Source organism: Phocoena phocoena, chromosome 3 (genome assembly GCF_963924675.1).
Source record: "Phocoena phocoena chromosome 3, mPhoPho1.1, whole genome shotgun sequence".
In the NCBI taxonomy this organism is placed as follows: domain Eukaryota; kingdom Metazoa; phylum Chordata; class Mammalia; order Artiodactyla; family Phocoenidae; genus Phocoena; species Phocoena phocoena.
The window spans coordinates 167,061,643-167,080,596 of record NC_089221.1 but is presented as its reverse complement, the minus strand read 5'-3'; the positions used below and the strand labels follow the sequence as shown (position 1 = coordinate 167,080,596).

The window sequence follows — 18,954 nt, the reverse complement described above, 5'->3', positions numbered from 1 at the left end:
TACACGGGTGGCAGGAATGGGGATTGACTGCAATTTGGCATGAAGGATCTTTTGGGGGTGATGCACGGTGTCCCAAACTGGATTGTGGTGATGGTTGTACAGCTCTGAACATTTATTAAAAACCATTTCTTAAAATGGATGCATTTGGGCTTCCCTGGTGGCACAGTGGTTGAGAGTCCGCCTGCCGATGAAGGGGACGTGGGTTCGTGCCCTGGTCTGGGAAGATCCCACATGCCGCGGAGCGGCTGGGCCCGTGAGCCATAGCCGCTGAGCCTGCGCATCCGGAGCCTGTGCTCCGCAGCAGGAGAGGCCGCAACAGTGAGAGGCCCGTGTAACGCAAAAAAAAAAAAAAAAAAAAAAATGGATGCATTTAATGGTATGTAACTTATACCTGAATCAGGCCATTTAAAAATAACTACATGTGTGGCTTCAGTTCTATTGGATGTGGAATAATATTGGACAGCATTGCTCTAAATCAGTGGTTCCCAAACTCTAATGTACACGTGACTCCTGGGGTCTTGCCAAAATGCAGGCTTTGATTCAGTCCGTCTGAGGTGGAACCTGAGACTCTATGTTTGTAATCAGCTCAGAGGATGCTGACGTTATTGGTCTAGTAACCACACTTTCAGCACTATACGAACCACTGTCTTAGAACTTTCACTCATGCTATATTCTATTTGCCTTTTTTTTTTTTTTTTTGGTGGTACGCGGGCCTCTCACTGTTGTGGCCTCTCCCGTTGCGGAGCACAGGCTCCGGACGCGCAGGCTCAGCGGCCATGGCTCATGGGCCCAGCCGCTCCGCGGCATGTGGGATCCTCCCGGACCGGGGCACAAACCCGTGTCCCCTGCATCGGCAGGCGGACTCTCAACCACTGCGCCACCAGGGAAGCCCTCTATTTGCCTTCTTTTTCCTCTAGTTCAATGTCTGTCTCGCCACTTGGCTGTCAGCTTGATGAGAGCAGCTGTGTTCTCTGACCTGTTCAGTCAGTCCTCTACCCCCAAAATTTCAAATGATGCCTGGTACAGAGCAGCGCTTGAATAAAATTTTGAGGTATAAAAAGATGGAACCTGGTATGCTGCTGTGATCAGGGAGATGGATCCATACATATTAATACAGAAAAATGCGTAGCGAGATGTGTTTTCACTGCGTAAAAAGGGAAGCTGTCCACACCAGCACAGATGCTTGGGTTTGCAGAGGGCAGCGTTGGAAGGACCATAAGGAACTGCTGCTAGGGCTCCCCCTGTGGACCTCGGGCTACTGTTTAATCAGAACCAGTCATTAGAAACACAGCCACCCCCCGCAAAGTTTATGGCGTGATGGGAGCTCTGGGGAAGACGGGGTGGTCTCTGGGCCTCCCTCATCCCCACAAGATGTTGCCCAGAGGCTCCCGCCTGGGACCACTCACTGCTCACTGGTCTGCATCAGCTCTATGAGGTCGGAGAAGAGGACATCACGGTTCCTCTCACAGAAGCCGTTGACATCGTAGGATACCTGGAGGAAGGCGGCGTGGCGGGAGTGAGGGACTTAGGCAGAGGGTCGGGGTGGGGGCGTCCTGTGGGGGCCTGCTCTGGGGTGAGAGGACTGGGTGGTGTCTACAGTTCAAAATAGGGGGTCGGGGGCAGCATGGACCTGGGGGCCCTGGAGGTCTGATGTTCAAGGTGGGTTGGAGGGTTAGGGCTACAGTCTAGGTCAGAGGTGAGGGAAGATGGGGGTTACAGTCCAGATTAGGGGGCGGGGGCTGCAGGCTGGATCCGAGGGATGGGGAGGTGACAGAGCTCAGACTGGGGGGTGAGGGGCTGCAATCTTGGCAGGGGTGGGCCCCTGGGTCCCACGACTGAATTTGGTGTCAAAAGGTCAGATTGAGCATCTGTATTGGGGTTGGTTGGGGGGCAGGGGGCTGGGGGACTGTGTCAGGAGGGTTACAGCACTGGCTGGGGGTTGGTGGTGGTGGGGGCTTTGGCCAGGCTTGTGGGCTGGGTCTGCCATCCCCAAGGGTGGGGGGCCCTGCATAGTTCCTTTCTGGGCTACTTCCTGCTGAGGGAAAATGGGAGCTCCAGCCCATTTTAGGGATTGGTGGGCTGCAGTATGGCCAGGGGACCCCTGAGGTTCTTTGCTGCCCATGTTAAGGTCAATGGGGGAGTCTTCAGTCTTGTAAGCTGGGGAGGGGGACCATGGCCAGGGTCGGAGGCCAGTGGATTTCTAAAGCCTTGGTTAGGGGTCTGTGTGTAGGGGGCTCCAGCCTATCGTGCAGGCGGTGGTTGGCAACGTGGCCCTGGGGACTCCAAGTTGAGATCAGAAGGAGGGGGGCTGTGTCCTGGGTCAGGGGGATAATGGGGCTTACAGCTCAGATTGGGGCTTGGGGGTCTGCTGCTTAATTTGGGGTCGATGTGGGGGGAGTTTGTGTCCTGTAAGGGGGGGGCGCTGTCCTGTTAGCTGCGAGAGCTGTGGGCTTGATCAGGGGCCAGTGCCCCGGCTGAAGGGCCATGGGTTGGGGTGACAGGCCAGTTCTTGGGGGTCAGTGGGAGGGGGTCTGTGTTTCTGGCCAGTCGGGGGAGGGCTGGAGAAGGGGGTCGGTGGAGCTCTTCAGCCCTGGCTGGGGGTTCTGGGCGGAATCCCCCTGGGGTCCATGGGGCGGAGGTGGGGCGCACCTTGCCCGCGTAGTGGTGGATGACGAAGCCGGCACTCCAGCTGTTGAAGTGCTCGTGGGTGCCCACGGCCGCCTGCAGCTTCTGGAGCAGCGTCTGGTCGGCGCCGCCGCCCGTGGCGTGCATGGTGGCGCACACGTCGTCCAGGACGCTCATGATGCCCGGTGGGTTCTGCGGGAGCGGGGGCGGGGCGTCGGGTCGGGTGGGCGGGGTGGGCGGGGCAGGGATCAGCCTGGCCCGGCCCTGCCCCATCTCGCTCATTGGGGAGGGAGAGGAGAGGCTTCCAAATACAAGAGCAGAAAGGCGCTGGTGGGGGGCCCAGATGTATGGGGGCTGCTGTGGAAGCTCGCTGGTGCAGGATAGGGTGGGGGACCCCATAAGGGATCCATGCCTATATCCCTTCCCCAGACTGAGATGGTGGGGGGACCCGTCAGCTTTGACCCCTCTATCCCTAGCAGCCTGCCTGGGGGGATGTTTGTTGAGTGAATAAGTGAAAGGTGAGCAGGTAAGCAGAGTGAATGGGCAAGGTGGCCGACAGGTATCGTCAGTGGGGCTCCATCTGCCCAAGGGGGAGCATGGGTGAGAAGGGCCTACGGGGGCTGGAACTGCCCCGGCTCTCCCAGCTCTCCCAAGCCCAGCTCTGGGGCCCAGTGAGAACCCCCAGATCTGCCCTGGCCCTCACCAGCTTGTTTTCGATGAGGTCACAGACGATTTTGTTATTGAAGTACTGGATGGGGGTCCAGCGGATGCCCTCCTGTACGTACTCCTCCTGGTGGCGGCAAAGGGGGAAGGGATGGGACCAGGTGTCTGGGCAAAGGTGCCTGTGTTTCTAGAATTTGAGCTTCATGAGGATGGGTGAAGGAGGTGTGACAGATGTTCCCCCCCACCCCCCATATAACTCCTCTTCCCATCTCATCACTTAGGACTGTCTCTGATAACAAAGCCCATTCCCCCGTGTGGGGCAGGTCGGAAGTTTCCCCAGGGGTCCAAGAATTGAGCCCCAGTTGCCTGAAGTATGACCTTCTCATGAATACATCCTATTTAGCTCTTTTAAAAAAAGTCCCTTTCTGGGGACTTCCTTGGCGGTCTAGTGGTTAAGACTCTGCGCTTCCACTTCAGGGGGCATGGGTTTCATCCCTGGTCTGGGAACTAAAATCCCACATGGAGTGGCCAAAAAAAAAAAAAAAAAAAAAAAGAATGGTGGTTTAAAAAAAAATCCCTTTCTCACTTCCTCAGTCACATCCTGGTATTTGCCCTGAAACCTAGTCTCAGGCTCTGCTTCTATGGGACGTGTTGAATGAAAACAGCAGGGATTTTTGTCTGTCCTGTTCATGGAGGTCTCCCTAGCACTGCAGACAGTGCCTGGTACACAGCAGGTGCTCAATAAATAATTGAGGTGTGAAGGTGTGAACAAAGAAGCTATTCCCTAGCCCTTGTCAAACCTTCAGAGGCAGAAAACCTCTCCCGAAGGAAGGAGCTTGGACAGGTCAGCAGAGACAGATGCCAGTGTGGGGCTGGGGTGTCCCCTGGTTGCTTGGCAACCTTCACGGTCCTGCCCCCACCCCCAGTGTCCCCTGCTCCTGGCCACTTGGATGCCCTTGCCCACCTGTTCGGCCTTCAGGGTGAGTTCGATAAAGATCTGCTGTAGCTTCTCGTTGACGAAGTTGATGCAGAACTGCTCAAAGCCGTTTTTCTGCCAAGACAGGGAAAGAATGCTTCCCTAAGTGGGCTGATACTGGAGGCTCCGGGGCCGCTGGGCCACCCTAGAGTGGCCGTGGGCCGGTGGCAGTGTCATACGTACCTGGAAGATCTCAAAGCCATAGATGTCAAGCACACCGATACTATACTCCTCCTGGGGCTTCTGCATGGCACGGTTAATGGCCTGTGATGCGGTGGGGACACTAGGTGAGTGGCCTGCCACTCTCTTGAAATGCTCTTAGCCGTGTTCACGGGCTGGGTACCCTCCCACCAGTTTCTCTCCTGCCTTCCCCACCTCTGTGCCTACCCATATCCCCATCGGTCATTCCTATGAGAAATCCAGGTGTTAGAACATCCGGTTCCTGCCTTGGGAGCTGGCTCTGCCCCTTAACCACTCTGCACCTCTACTTTCTCATCTTTAAAATGGGTAATAGTAACAACTCTCTTAGAGGTCTATTTTCTAAGAATTAAATAAACTGATGCATGGAAAACAGAACCATAGCGGACACGCATTAGGTGATATGGAATATTGGCTACTGCAGTCACTATTCTTGACCTTGACACGTCCCATTCTCATCTACCCCCGTCTAGTCCATCACTTTGTCTTCCTGACAGCCCCCCCACCTCGTGGCTCTCAAATGCACCCACCCCTGTCCATCCCAACAGCCCCCATCTCAGTCCAGGCCTGGACGTTTCCAATAGACCCCTCCTTCCTGGGCTCCACGCCACAGCCAGGAAGCCCCTAAATCTCCCATCAGATCACCTCCTGCCCTGTTTGATGCCTCCTACGGCTGGGCATTGGTGAGGTCATGCCCACCAACTGGTCATGACAGTCCAGACGCCGCCCGCGCCCCCCCCCGCCCCGCCCCGCCGCCGCTGGGCTGGTCCAAGCCCAGGGCCTGGTGCTGTCCCCGAGCTCCTCTCCCACCCCCAGCCCCACTTGCCTCTACGAGGAAGTCGAAGAGACGGGAGTAGAGCCCCTTGGCCAGAGCGTCCCGAGTGTAGGCCGCCTGCTCCACGTTCAAGGTCACGTCAATGGACTCGCTGCGCCCGCCCCAGCGGCTGTCCATCTTGCGGCTGGTCAGCTTCTCCTGCAGCCGCCCGCTGTCAATGCCCAGGAGGTAGGCGGGGAAGGCCAAGACTGCCAGGTGATGGGGCGGGTGGGGGGAAGGGAGCAGTCAGTTGGGCTCTTGGGTTTCGTGTGAGCGTCCCCATCTCTCCCCATTTTGCCCAGGGACACCGATCTTGTCCTCATGGGACCTTACCCCCAGGGGACCACCCAGGGAGGAAGCAGGTCACACATGCATACACGCCTCCACCCCGCCCTCCACAGCACCCACACTCACGGTCTGCGCTCTCCACCCGGGCATAATTCCCATCTTCGCAGAAGCTGATGTTTCCCAAGTGCAAGATCCCTGCCACAAGCTGCAGGACCAGCTGCTGGACATTGGGCGGGATCCCGATGACCTGCATGGCGCTCTGGGGGCACAACAGGGGCAGAGCCTGTGCCACAAATCCCGACCTCCAGCCTGCCCCCTGGCTTAGGTTTTGGGGGCCATGCCACAGACTTGGGGAGTCAGGACACCTGGGCCTCTGTCCTGGCTCTTTCACTCATTGGCTCTGTAACCTTGGGCAAGTTCCTTCCCCTCTCTGGGCCTTGGTTTCCCAATTTGTAACACGGGAAGTTTCCCGGGGCTGGAGGGGCAGCTGGCGCTCACCAGAGTCTCACTGAAGTCGCTCCGGTCATCGGTGCCGTCGACCTTGTAGGTGTCTGCTTGGTTGAGGTAGTAATAGTAGTCGGGGGTCATGAGTCCCAGGTTCTGCCGCTGCTCCTGAGAAGCCCCTTCCAGCAGCTGGAGGGCAAACGATCCTCATGCATGTGGTGATGGACCGGCACAGCCCTTGTAATCCCCGAGGCTCACTGTCATGGGCTTCCAAATGCTGACCCTCCCACTGTCTCCCCCCGGGCTCCAGGCGGGGCTCCCTCTGCCCCAGCCCCACGGCCCCCTTCCGTGCACCTGGTAGTAGATGTGGAAGTTCCTCTCGTTTTCATTCTGCATGACCACTCGGGATTTCTCCAGCAAGAAGTTGGAGATCTTGCCCCCATCTGGCTCCCCACCGCGGCTGAACTGGATCTCAAAGTACTTGCCCTGAACCCGAGAGAGCCACATCAGCCCTCCCAGGGTCCCAGGGCTGCAGGTGAGGAAGGATTGGGGATCGGTCTTATGAGCCTGGCCTCTTTGTAGCTCTTCGCCACGTGACCTCAAGTTGCTTTCCTCTCCTCACCTCCCACTTATTGTTCTTTTCACCAGCTCTTCCCTCCAGCCTTTGCTTAAGCTGTGTCCTGGGCCAGGAATGCCTTTTCCTCCCTCTCTGATGATTCAAGCCCTCACTTGGGGCATTTAGCCCTGTGCCTGGCACAGAGAAGTATCACAGTTTATTGACAGCTCCCCAGTCCCTTCACCGTAACACAGAGGCCTCCATGTCTCTGTGGAATGCTACTGATTCCAGTGATCCTGGGTGTATCCCATATGTTGTCCCTGAGCCCAGAGCAAGGGACCCACACCATCTTTGGTCTCTGACACCATCTGGGTTCCACTCTGGCTGGAGGTTGGAAGGCAGACAAGCCCCTTATTTCTCCTTTCTGCCACCTACATCCAATTACAATACAAATGACATCATCACACTACACAATTAAACACCTATAATGTATGACAAATACTTATTCTATTGTATAATAAAACTATATAAAATAAAATAGAATTACATATTTTTGAGATTCATTCATGTTTTGGTGTGCATTAGTAGTTTGAAAACACAGACTGCGTGATTCCATTTATACGGAGTTCTAGAACTGCTGAAACTAATCCACGGTGAAAAAAGAAAATATCAGAGTGGTTGCTTCTGGGGTAAAGTAGGAGTAGAGATCAACTAGAAAGAGACAAGAGGGAATTTTCTGGAGAGATGGTGATGTTCTGTATATCAGTAGGGGTGTGGCTTGCACAGGTGTATGAATTTGTCCAAACTCAGTGAATGGTCCCCTTTAGATTTATATATTTTGCTGTTACTTTAAAAGAAATAAAAGAGAACTGCAAAATTATATTGGACTATAATTAATGATCTACATGCTGAAGTGTTTGGGGGGAAAGGTATGATGTCTACAGCTTAGTTTGCAGTGCATCAAAAAAAAAAGGATGAATGGAGATATGATTAAGCAAGTATAGTAAACTATTAGTGGTAGAATCTAGGAGATGGGCGTACAGGCGTCCACTGTAGTATTCACTCAATTTTTCCACGTATACGAAAAATTTTACAATAAAATGTTGGGGAAGATACTTCAAATATAATTATATTATAAAATATATTAGAAAATAAAAATAGAGCTAATAACTATAACTAATAATATTTAGGGAAATTAAAAAAATATCATTAGTGTTGTAATTCATTAATCCAGTTCCATGTTCAGGCATTTACTGAAATTATTGAGGTCTATGAGACGGATATTAACATCATCCCCATCCCAGCAGAGGAGTCCCACAAGGTTACATTGTTTTTCTTTGTCCAAGCCACTCTTCTAAGCCGTGACAGAAACTGATGACAAATCCAAATCCGTTTACCTACTCTGTCCTCCATTAGGCTCAGCATGGACCTGACACAAAGAAGGACTCCAGGAACCATATGATGAAAGAAAGAATGAATGAGGGAATAAATGGGACCTGAAATGTGAATAGGAACAGACGTAGCCTGGTTGCAGCCGGGGGAGGAGTGTTCTTGAACACTACACAGACATGTCATGGCCTCCACAGATATGCTGATGGGGGACTCTTTTTCAGATGAACCATGAACAGGAAATGAGTCTCCCAGTAAGGAGCAGTATTTCCTGTATTCTTGAGAATACAGGTGGGAGAGAGAGAGAGAGAGAGAGAGAGAGAGAGGGAGGTCAGTGAGTCAGTGTGGAGGGAGCATCTGCTCCAAGCAGGTTGCAGAGACTCACAAAGCGACTGGAATTATTGTTGCGCACAGTCTTGGCATTGCCAAAGGCTTCCAGCAGTGGGTTTGATTGCAGGATGATGTCCTTCACATGCTGGGGAAAGAAGCAGGTGGGGTGGGAAGAGGTCAGACTGACGGGGGGTGTGGGAGCTCAGGGTGGGGGGGATGAAATACCGTGCAGAGTGGGGAAGACTCAGCCCTTCTTTCTGTTTCGCCTTACCTGGACCTTCTCGCCTCCGCCCGACACCTTGGAGATGTAGCCCATGATGTATTTAGCTGCCACCGTCTTCCCAGCTCCACTCTCTCCGCTGGGGATGGGTGAGGGAAGGAGTTATGAGTGACCAGGGGTGGGGGAATTGCTCTTTCAACTGTCTGATCAATCATTCATTCATTCACTGAATGAATGGCACCTACTGTGTACCAGGCAATAGTCCAGGCACTGGGGATACAATAGTGAACAAGGCAGATCCAAGTGTCTGTCTTCCTGACATTTAGATGGGACACATGGGCGATAACAGAATGAATACATAAAATATATCATGGGTCAGATGGTGACAAGAAAAGTAAAGCGGGGCCAGAGGCGGAGAGGGGCAACAAGGCTCTGTTTGGATCAGGAGTTCCAAGTACCCCGCCCTGGGGTGATGATGCTGTTTTAGCGGGACCTGGGCACGAGGGTCTGGGACCCCCACTCCGTACCTGATGATGACACACTGGTTCTCACAGTCAATGAGCATGTTCCGGTACATGTTGTCTGTGAGGGCATAGATGTGCGGGGGATTCTCGTACTGGGCCTGGCGGGGGAGGTCTGGGCTCAGCCTAGGGCTAGGGCCCCCGGGGTCCTGGGGCTGTGCCTCCCACCCAGCCCCAGCCTCACCGCGCCCTGGTAGAGGTCGATCTCACGGTCAGTGAAGTAGGGCATCTGCTTGAAGGGGTTTACGGAGATGAGCACGGAGCCGATGTAGGTCTGGTTGGGGGAGGGTTAAGGGCCATGCAGTGTCCCGGCAGGCTTTGTCCCTCAAATGCACCCTGGGTCTCTTAGGAAAAAACTGATCTGGATCCAGAATGGGGAGAATAGGATATGCTGTGGCTGAGCTACCCCTGGGGCAGAGGGAGCAGTGAGGGCCAGGGCCACCCCCAACTGGGGCCCTGCTGTCACTCCGCTGTCCCCTGTCCTAACACCCAGCGCTCTTACTGCCCATCCCCCCCACCCCATTCCTGTGCTCAGTTATGTGTGTCCCTTCCATGCTTCGGTCCCTCTGCCATCCTTCTCTGCTCTCATCCGCCCACCATCTCTCCATCCATTGGTCAGTCATCCTCCTGTCCCTGTGTCTTTCGCCTGCCCACCCCGCCCGCGGCCCAGGGTACAAAGATGTAGTCGTCCATGAAGCGCTTGCGGAGGTTGCCCACGATGGCGTCCTCGGTGATCTGGGTCAGCAACACCATGTCGTCCACACCACTCTGCTTCACGTTGTGGCTCTGCCAGTGGAAACGCTCCTTGCTGCCCTGGGGGTGGGGCCGCGGGGTGGCGGTGAGCCGCTGCAGGGGGCGTGGCGGGGGATGGTGCCTCAGCACCCCCTCCTGGCTCAGCTCCATCATCAGCTGCTGATGCTGTCCCTTTCCCCACCACCTCCCTTCCTTCTTCTGCATCTCCGGGACACCAGGAGAGGTAGGCAAGGTCTAGTCCCAAAGGAGGAGGCCAGACAGAATGGCAGCTCGGATACATCCCTCAACCCTCTCTTTTGGTCCCGCCATGCCTCCACTTAGTATCCCGTTGCCATAGAGGAGACAGTGATGCCTGGCCCAGCAGGGCAGAGTGTGCTTGGGACTCTGGTGGCTGTGGGAGGAGAGGAGGGTATCAGAGAAGGCTTGATGGCGGAGTCCCCACCCTGCTTCTCACGTCCCCAGCCCCGCTCTCCCTGCCTTGGCCCAGGCTGAGTCCCTGACTTCTCCGTGGCATTTGACCCGCTGCCACCCCTTCCACCTGGAGATGGACTCCTTCCTCCCATTCCCATCCTCCTCCCTCGGGGTCATCCTAGCCCATCCCTCTGAGATTCTCTCAGCCGCCATGTGTCTGTGATCTCTGCCTCTGTGCCTGGCTGGGACTCTGGTCCTCAGCTCGCACAGCCTTCCCACCACCCCTGCCGTGGGCTTCTCCATCCTCAGAGAGTCAGCTCCTGCACCTTCCCAGGCTCCCACTTTGCCTTCTCATTTCCTCCCTCAGCTTTTCACCAGATGACACCTTCCTTAGGCCCCAACGAGGAGACTCAGACACAGGCGCTCCTCAAAACCCTTCCTCCAGGAAGCCTGCCAGGAATGCTCTCTCCTTTCAGCCCAAATGAACTCATCCAGTGCCTAAAACGCTCAAGCACACTGGCTCTCTCAGGCCCCCTCTGCCTCCGTTCAATATACCCCTGTCATGGAGGAGTCCAGCACACAGAGTGATGGTGGCTTGGAGCTCTCCTGTCTGGTGAACTCATGCTCAGACAAGATGTCCCTCCTCTGGGAAGCCCCTTACCCGCCCCAGACCTGGAGCTCCTGGAGGGCAGGGATTGGGATTGAGTCCTTGCTAGTCCCAGCAGGGAGGACCTATCGAACAAACAAGGGACAAGGGCAAAGAAAGAAACCCAGCTTCAGGGGAAAAACCCCCAAGAGCAAAGATGCTGGGAACCAAAGTCAAGTCTTCAAAGATGACCAGGGTTTGCCAGGCAGATTCTGGGGAATGGAGATGGTGCGCTGGGCCCATCTGGGAAGGAATTCAGGCAGGGATCGAGCAGGAGGGTCAGCATGGGCAACTGTAGGACAGAGGTGGATGAGAAGCCAGTCTCACCTGGGGGCACTGGGGAGCCACAGAAAGTTCCTGAGCAGGGGGAGGTGCTTGCTCAAATTCTGGACATGCTGACAACCCTGGGGGCATTCGTGGAAGAATACCCACAGACACTAAATGAGCCCAGTCTTTGGTGTGGAGTAGATCTGGGTTCTAATCCCGGCTGTGTGACCTAACAGTGCTCAGAGCTGCAGTGGCCTCATCTGGAAAATGTGAGAAGCAGCCTCACTCCCCAGGGTTAATGTGAGGGATTAACTGCTTTGGGGAAAAAAGTGGGGTAGGAGGATGATCCCCGGGCAGAGGGACACTTGACAGAATTAACATTCACCAAGCATCTACGACATGCCTGTTGCTGGAGGCAGATGTCACCAGTATGACTGGCAATCCTCACAGCAGTTCAGTGTGGTGTAGGCTAGGGGGGAGACTGGGACTTGAGAAGTATTTGACCCTTGACCAAGGATGCAGCTAAACTGTTTCCAAGGATGTGGGATTCGAATCTGGGTCCATCTGACAGCAAAGGCCAGGTTCTTGCATCCACGCTCATGAGTGGCTGCGACCCAAGTGGTGTTTGGGGTGGGATGTGAAAGCCGAGAAAGTTTTTTTTTTTTTTTTTGCGGTACACGGGCCTCTCACTGTTGTGACCTCTCCCGTTGCGGAGCACAGGCTCCGGACGCGCAGGCTTGGCGGCCATGGCTCACGGGCCCAGCCGCTCCGCGGCATGTGGGATCTTCCTGGACCGGGGCACAAACCCGTGTCCCCTGCATCGGCAGGCAGACTCTCAACCACTGCGCCACCAGGGAAGCCCCGAGAAAGGTTTTGATCAAGAGCAGGGAGAAAGGGTTCACCAGGCAGAGTGAACTGCCTGGGCAAATGTGCAGAGGTGTGACCAAAGCAGGAAGAGAATTCAGAGGAGGGGTGTGGGCAGGGCTCAAACCCCTGAGACTGCTTCCAGCCTGAATATTGACAGTGAGGTTTTCATATGACAAATACCATCTCATTTCTCTGTCTATGGCTTCCCATCATTGCCACCTCCATGCATCCACTCTACAAAGAATTCCTGAGCACCTACTTTGTGCCAGTAACTTAGGACTTTGGGAGGAACTCTTTCAGTTCCTCACCATGTTGCCTCTAAGCCTTTGCACAGGCTGAGCCCTCTGCCCAGAACACCCTTCCTGCCTGGCTAATGCCAACCCATGCCTTAAGCCTCGGCTCAGGTGATGCCTCCTCCGAGAAGACCTCCCTGACTCCAGTACAGGTCAGGTGCTCCCTTGGAACCCCCCAGCCCCCAGGCATCCCTCACCATAGCCCCATCCACGTTCTGGACGTCATGCAGAGTAGTTGGGCTGTACTGCTCCTGGGGGCACTTTAAGAATTGTGGGGGACTTCCCTGGTGGTCCAGCGGTTAGGACTCCATGCTCCCACTGCATGGGGCACGGGTTCAATCCCTGGTTGGGGAACTAAGATCCCTCATGCTGCAAGGCGCGGCCAAAGCAAAAAGAATCGTGGGAGCATATTTGGTTGTTCCAGGGATGGGGACATGGCTGGGGACATGGCTGGCATTTAAGGGGGCCATAGGTCCCCTTAAATTTGCACATGTACCTAATTACACTATTTTACAAATACATAATTGTCCTGCCCTCAGCTCCCCACCCCAACCCAGCAGAAGTTCATGTAAGTGACAAACCTGTTTATAATCATTGGAACCGAGAACCAAAACCTATTTTATGTATAAACAGAAAACCTATGTATTTTTTGCATGGCTGATACCGACTGCATTTTACAGGGAAGTGGCTATTGCGTAGCAAGGGAGGATTTAGTTTTGTTCAGATTTCACTAAGAAATGTCCAGCGTTCGGAAGCTCACGCTGCTAGTGAGGTTAACGTGTCCTGCTTGTGGCGGGGGGGCTGTCTCGCTCACTGAGACGCACCTGTGTCCAGGTGTGAGCACCTGGCCACTCCAGTGGACATTCTTGGGCCACTGGCCTGAGCACTTTCATCTTTCCATGCACATTTTATTCCAAATAACTTTCTCCTCGCCTTGCAGGGGGCCACATTAAATGTTTTCGGAAGATGGAAGTCTGTGTGTTTCACTATTCCATTTCAGCATTTCAAGGGCACCTGCCAGGATGCTTGTTATAAGAAGGGGATGCTGGATGTGATGCTCTGAGAACCCCAGGGTGCAGTGGGAAGGGTGGGGTGGTGGGAAGACAAGGTTGTGAGAGCAGGAGGACGGAGGTGTTGGCAAGTGTGCCCAGGGCAGAGGCTGAGGTTGGAGGAAGCCAGGACCTGGGGAGGCCTGGAGGTGACAGGGGCTGGTTGGGAGAAGCAGGGAACTGTTGACCGGACCCCCAGCTGCTGAAGAACTTCCACGCTCACTGGAGACTCAGAGGGACCCCATGGAGAGCGTTGTTGACCTCAGGGTCAGAAGTTGGATCTAGAGGTCAGGGAGAGAGGACTGCTTTTGGGGAAGAGGGAAAGAGACTTCGGGGAGAGGAGGGGTCAGGGGAGTGTATTTCCTGTTTTCAAGATGGGGAGGCTCTCCAGTGTGTTGGTGAGAAGAACCCATGAAATTCGAAATTCAGGGGTGAAGTGGTGTCATTCACGGACCTGGTGGGGTTGCTCTTTCCCTGAGTTGGTGTGGGGAGGTTGGGTAGGGGTGTGTAGGGGGAACTGGAAGTGGATTCTCTCTCTGGAGACCTCAAGGGGTGGGGCTTGGGTGGTAACCATGGTAACCGAGAACAATACATAACAATAGTTCACACCCCACTGGCACTTATTCTGTGCCAGACTCTGGTTTAAGCTTTTTTCAGTGAATTACCTCACTGCATCCTCTGGGCACATGCCGAGGTCAGTACTCTGATTAGGTCCATTTTGCGGAAGAGAAAACTATGGCCCAGAGAGGTTAGGTGTCCTCCGCAAGGTCACACAGCAGGAAGGGAAGCCGGGTCTATGTCGGGGCTGGGGGGTGGCCGGGGTTGGTTCTTCAGGTCATATGAGGACAAGGAGAAGACAAGATTGGTCCTGTCCACGGTTTCCCCTTTGGGGTCACCCCAGTCCCCATGCTCTTGGGACCCTCAGGCTCTCCTGAGACTCAAGACCACTTCCTTTCTCTGAGGTCAGAAGCCCCGAGGCTGGCTATGTCTGGCTGGCTCTCCTGACCCCGAGGACTTGGTTCCTCTTCCTGTCCCTTCCTCCTTCCCCCACCCAGCTGAGTGGGCCTCTGCCTCTAGTGGTCCCTGTTATCTCTCCCCCTGTGTCCCGTCCCAGGCACCCGGGACCCCCAGATCCATCCTAGCTCTATGCGATCACAAAAACCACGGGGTTGTTTGTGGCAGAGGGAGAGGTTTTCCTCAAGAGGGTACAGTGTGAGGGAGGAGAGTCAACAATTTTGGCAAGGGATGGATTGGGTGTGAGGCCTGGCTTAACAGTCGGCCCTGTTGACCCCAGGGAGGCCACTTCATTTCTCCAAGCCTCCGTTGCTCCATCTGTAAAATGGATTCCATAATAAATCTCCTCTGTGGGTTTGCTAGGGGAAGTAAATGAGCCAGTGCTGAGAAAAGATGCACTGGGGTGCCTCAGGAAATGGCAGCCGGTGGCCCCAAGAGCATTTAATAGAAGTGATCAGTGGCTTGACAGGATAGAGGAGCTGGTCGATGTAGACTCGTTGAATGAATCAGTGGGATGAGACTGCCCCCTGCCCTGTGTCATGGGTGTCCATCTCTCTGTGACCCCCAAGTCTCCAACCGTCAAGTTGAAGCTGTTTGTTCCTTCCTTGGAGGGTGAGGGTACCACAAAGAGGTTGTGGTCATAGTTGACCACAAGCCAAGGATGACTCAACTGGCTGGGGTTCTTGTGAAAGATAGTCAGGGGTCAGAGGTGGCTGGGATGGGAGTGGGGATGTAGATTCTAACTTCAGCTCTTCAGAGAGGCTCCCCTCAACCCACGGCAGAGGGTATGGAGGGGTGGAGCTTCCCTGGTGCCAAAGGAGGGAGGGCCAAGGTGATGGCTCCTGTAGGGCTGGGGCATTGGGGCCCTCTAGTGAACACACTTCCTGAGCCCCTACTGGGCACGGAAGTAGGTGGGGACCAGGCCTAGACTCTGCCCTTGAGTAGTTCAGAAGCGAGTTGCCCAGAGGAGACAGTGATCCTAATCAGACGGTGCTAAGGAGAGCTGAGGCAATCGGAGAAGGCTTCCTGTAGGAGGCAGGCTTTGCAACATGAATGTCCCAGACCATGTCAGTGGTGGCAGCAGGAGCCATGGGCCAGGAAGGCCTTGGGTGTGTGTGGGACACCAGGATCCTAGTTTCTTTGGAATAGAGAGTCCAGGTCCAAATGAGGCAGGGGTGGGCAGCCTGGAGAGTATGGGGGTCAGCCCACACCCCCAGGTGGCCTCTTACCTGGCAGGAGGAGGAGGAGGAGGAGGAGGAGGAGGTTGTAGTTCAAGGTGGCTGTTAAAAGTGTGACCCTGGGGATCACTGAGTTGAAATCCTCTGCTATTTTGGGTTGTACGGCAGCTCGCCTAACCTCTCTGCCTCTGTTTTCTCATCGGGCAAATGGGAATATTGAGGGCCACGGACCTCACGGGGCAGTTGTGCAGATTCAACAAGGCCAAGCTTGTCAAGAAGAAGCACTAGCTTCCCTCCATCACCAGCAGCAGCAGCAGCGGCAGCCTTAAGCTGGCCGATCCCACAGGCACGGGGCACGGGGTCAGGAGGAAGGGCTGGATGAGGGTTTTGCAATTTGCCCTAACTGCTCTGGCCTCCCTGCTCCTGGGTGGTGATGAGCAAAGCCCCAGACTGGAGAAAACAACGAAACAGCCACTTCCTTCCTCGCCAGGGTCCTGTGCACTGTGGCTGCCAGCCAGCAGAGAGGCAGAGGCGAAGCTGCTGTGGCAGTGGCTGCTGGAGCTGCTCTCCACCCCTGGCCATGCCCTGGCCCCCCGGTGTGCCCCTGGAGCTTTGGTCCTACTCAGTGGCATTCTGGGGCTACACCCTGTGTCTCTATACCATGCAAAGAACATTCTCATCTCTAAAGGCTCTCAGGTCTCCCCCTGCCTTGGGAGGGGTGTCTCAGTTTTCTTTTGGCCTAAACAGAGGCCGTTCTCCAACATGTGGGGACCCTTGTCCTTCTAGAGTCTTTCTTCCTAGCTCTCTCTTGACCTCCCAGCCTTTTCCGTCCATCCCCATGGCCGCCGCCCCTCGGCCAAGCAGCGCATCACTGGTCTCCCTGCTTTATTTCTGTACTTTCAGAGCAACCACGATTACCCTCAGGTCACCACCATTATCAACCGAGGACCACAGATCGCTGCCTTTACCTGCCCCCCAACCAAAGCCAAACGGAAACTGCTGATAACCTCGATGCCAGCACCACCAGCTAACATCAGACAGAGAAACACTGACGGATTCCACCACCTGTTTGCCTATCATCACTCACCACCATTACCACTTATTATCACCAGCACCAACAACCCATAATAACCAACCACCATTGACAATAACAACCGCGATCACAACACTAGCCATCAGCAACCACACATGACCCATCAGAGCAGCAGTCAACCATACCCCTTTCCAAAACCAGTGATGCACCACCACTAGTCCCAAGACCGTCACCCAAAATCAGCAACGAACCACCGACAGCACACAAACATTATCGTGACCAGCTAACTTCAAATGATGACCAGCTGCCATCGTTCCACAGATCAACCCTCCAGCTGAAAACAACCAACCACCAACCACCAACATTCAACACTCGCTGGCACCAAAAGCAACCATTACTATCACCAGCCCACCCACAAGAACCGTGGTCACCACCAACTTGGGACAACTGACAGCAATGACCACCATCACAACCAATGGCACCAACGACCCAACTCCTCTACAGTAACCAAGAATGAGGCACATCCATCCACCACCACCGCTAACCCCCACCATGAATGAGCGTCACCCACAGCGGCAGTTACTGTGTATTGAGCACATATTATGTGCTCTTTAAAGCACTTTACGAACATTGTTTCACTGAATCTTTCGACACTCTTCCTGGCACCCATTACACCTCCAGGAAGATGTCAGCACCCTTAGACAGAGGTATTGGCCTCGTGGATGGATTCGACTTTTTTTTTTTTTTTCTCTGTGGTCCTCTTGCATGAGTTTCTCCCTTCCCAGACACGGCTGGCCAAGCAAATCATTGACTAAGCATTTCACACAGCTTCCTCGAGAGGGGTTGCTTTTCTCTCAAGTAGCAAATCATTTCCTGTGTTCTTTTGATCAAGGAGTCTACCTGGGTTGGCTCTGTCTGGGAAGAGTTTCCATCCCAAGCCCAGAGCTCTAGCTGGTGGTTTGCTTGTGAATTACTCAAAGGGGTCCTTGGACAGTGATGCCCAATTTATCACCGACTTTCTGAAATAAGACGTTCTCTCTCAGGCTAAGGCAATCCTTGCCTCCACCTTGTTTAGCTTCTGCCGCAACTGCCAGAAACACTACAGCTGTCACCACCAGCTCTGTGACTGTCCCAGCCACCCACCCTCATTAACAGAATGACAAAAAATGAAAGCTGAAGTGGTTTGCAGAGGCACGGAGTCGTGGAGTGACACGGCCAGCCCAGGCTCCCTCTTGACGTGTGTGACATGGTGCTACTGCATAGACCCAGGACCATGACGGTCTCCCCAACCCTGTCACCACAGTCATCATCAGACCTCAGTCTCCCCAGGTGGCAATGCTTCTGGCTGCAGTGTTTTTCCCTGCCACCCTCCCGGAGAAGGGTACCGGTGGTGGTATGGACATGCTGCATCTCACCAACTCCTGCTTCTGTGACTGCTACAGCCAGACCACCCCGTCGCCCACAGCAGCATGCTGTCACGCCACCATCACTGCAACCCACCGCCCATTTGACCCATCTGACACAGCTTCCCCTCCCAGCTGTGGACGCAGAGGGGCTGAACCCCAAACCCTCTGAACGTTCCAGTGGAGAGATTCCCCCAGACACCTTCCACATCTTGACAAACTTCCAAATATGACATATGTGGGAACTGAGACTCACAGAGGGGAAGTGACTTGCCCAAGGCCACACAGGGAGGTGAGGCACCAAACTCGGCTGGGAACTGGGTTCCCTAAGCCCCAGGAGAGGGATCTGTCCCTGCAAGCACCGTGTGATCCCTTAGGACCACCTTCTGTCCTCCGGTTACTGCTCCGTCCTTTGGTGCCCCATCCTCGTTCCGGCATCCTGTCCACCAGCCGATGGGAGTTTGGTCCCCTGTGAGGGATGCTGGCAGCACCTGAGATGCACAGAGGGACCCCAAAGGGTCTGCTGTGCCCATTCTCATCATCCCACTTTCTGACGGTGGCCTCTAGGTGCCTCCACCTGGCTGGTGCCGCCACCCCTGCACTTGAGGGCCCACCCTGAAGGACTTACCATGGTGGGGGCTGGTGTCTGGGTCCCTGGGGGATGTCTGAATGGGTCGTGGCAGGGATGCAGGCTCAGGGGGCTCCAGGGGGCGGCTTGGGCATGGCCCTGTTCCTGCTGCTTCAGCGGACTCCCAGACCTAGTTCCTCTTATGACAGCCCCCTTCTCACTTCCTTTGGCGGGAGGGGCCGCGACTAGAGGGGAGGGAAGCTGGGCCTGGGGGGCGGGGAGAGAGCCCAGGCAGGGCCGAGGGAGCTGGTTGTTTGGGGCTCTGAGCCTGAAGGGAGAGGTTAAGGATGGATGACAGCCGCTGTCAGACCCCAGAAAGCCGCTTCTCCAACTCCTCTGGGACGCGGCTGCAGCAAACCGCACTGCAGGTCAGCTGGCTGCAGGACTG

General features: G+C 54.9%; 1 protein-coding gene across 1 annotated transcript in view; it reads right to left on the bottom strand.

Annotated features, from left to right (window-relative positions):
• MYO1F (myosin IF) overlaps nt 1–18,698 on the bottom strand; it is a 32,273-nt gene extending 13,575 nt beyond the window's left edge. The window contains exons 1-15 of the mRNA XM_065875407.1: nt 18,567–18,698; nt 9,700–9,837; nt 9,209–9,298; nt 9,031–9,125; nt 8,555–8,642; nt 8,339–8,428; nt 6,363–6,494; nt 6,063–6,197; nt 5,691–5,823; nt 5,289–5,485; nt 4,448–4,528; nt 4,253–4,339; nt 3,329–3,415; nt 2,650–2,817; nt 1,407–1,492 (exon numbers count right to left, since the gene is read on the bottom strand). Of these exons, the coding sequence (XP_065731479.1) occupies nt 1,407–1,492; nt 2,650–2,817; nt 3,329–3,415; nt 4,253–4,339; nt 4,448–4,528; nt 5,289–5,485; nt 5,691–5,823; nt 6,063–6,197; nt 6,363–6,494; nt 8,339–8,428; nt 8,555–8,642; nt 9,031–9,125; nt 9,209–9,298; nt 9,700–9,837; nt 18,567–18,569 (1,610 nt within the window). The 5' untranslated portion in view covers nt 18,570–18,698. The remainder of the gene's footprint in view (nt 1–1,406; nt 1,493–2,649; nt 2,818–3,328; nt 3,416–4,252; nt 4,340–4,447; nt 4,529–5,288; nt 5,486–5,690; nt 5,824–6,062; nt 6,198–6,362; nt 6,495–8,338; nt 8,429–8,554; nt 8,643–9,030; nt 9,126–9,208; nt 9,299–9,699; nt 9,838–18,566) is intronic.
• Nucleotides 18,699–18,954: the final 256 nt, after the last annotated feature.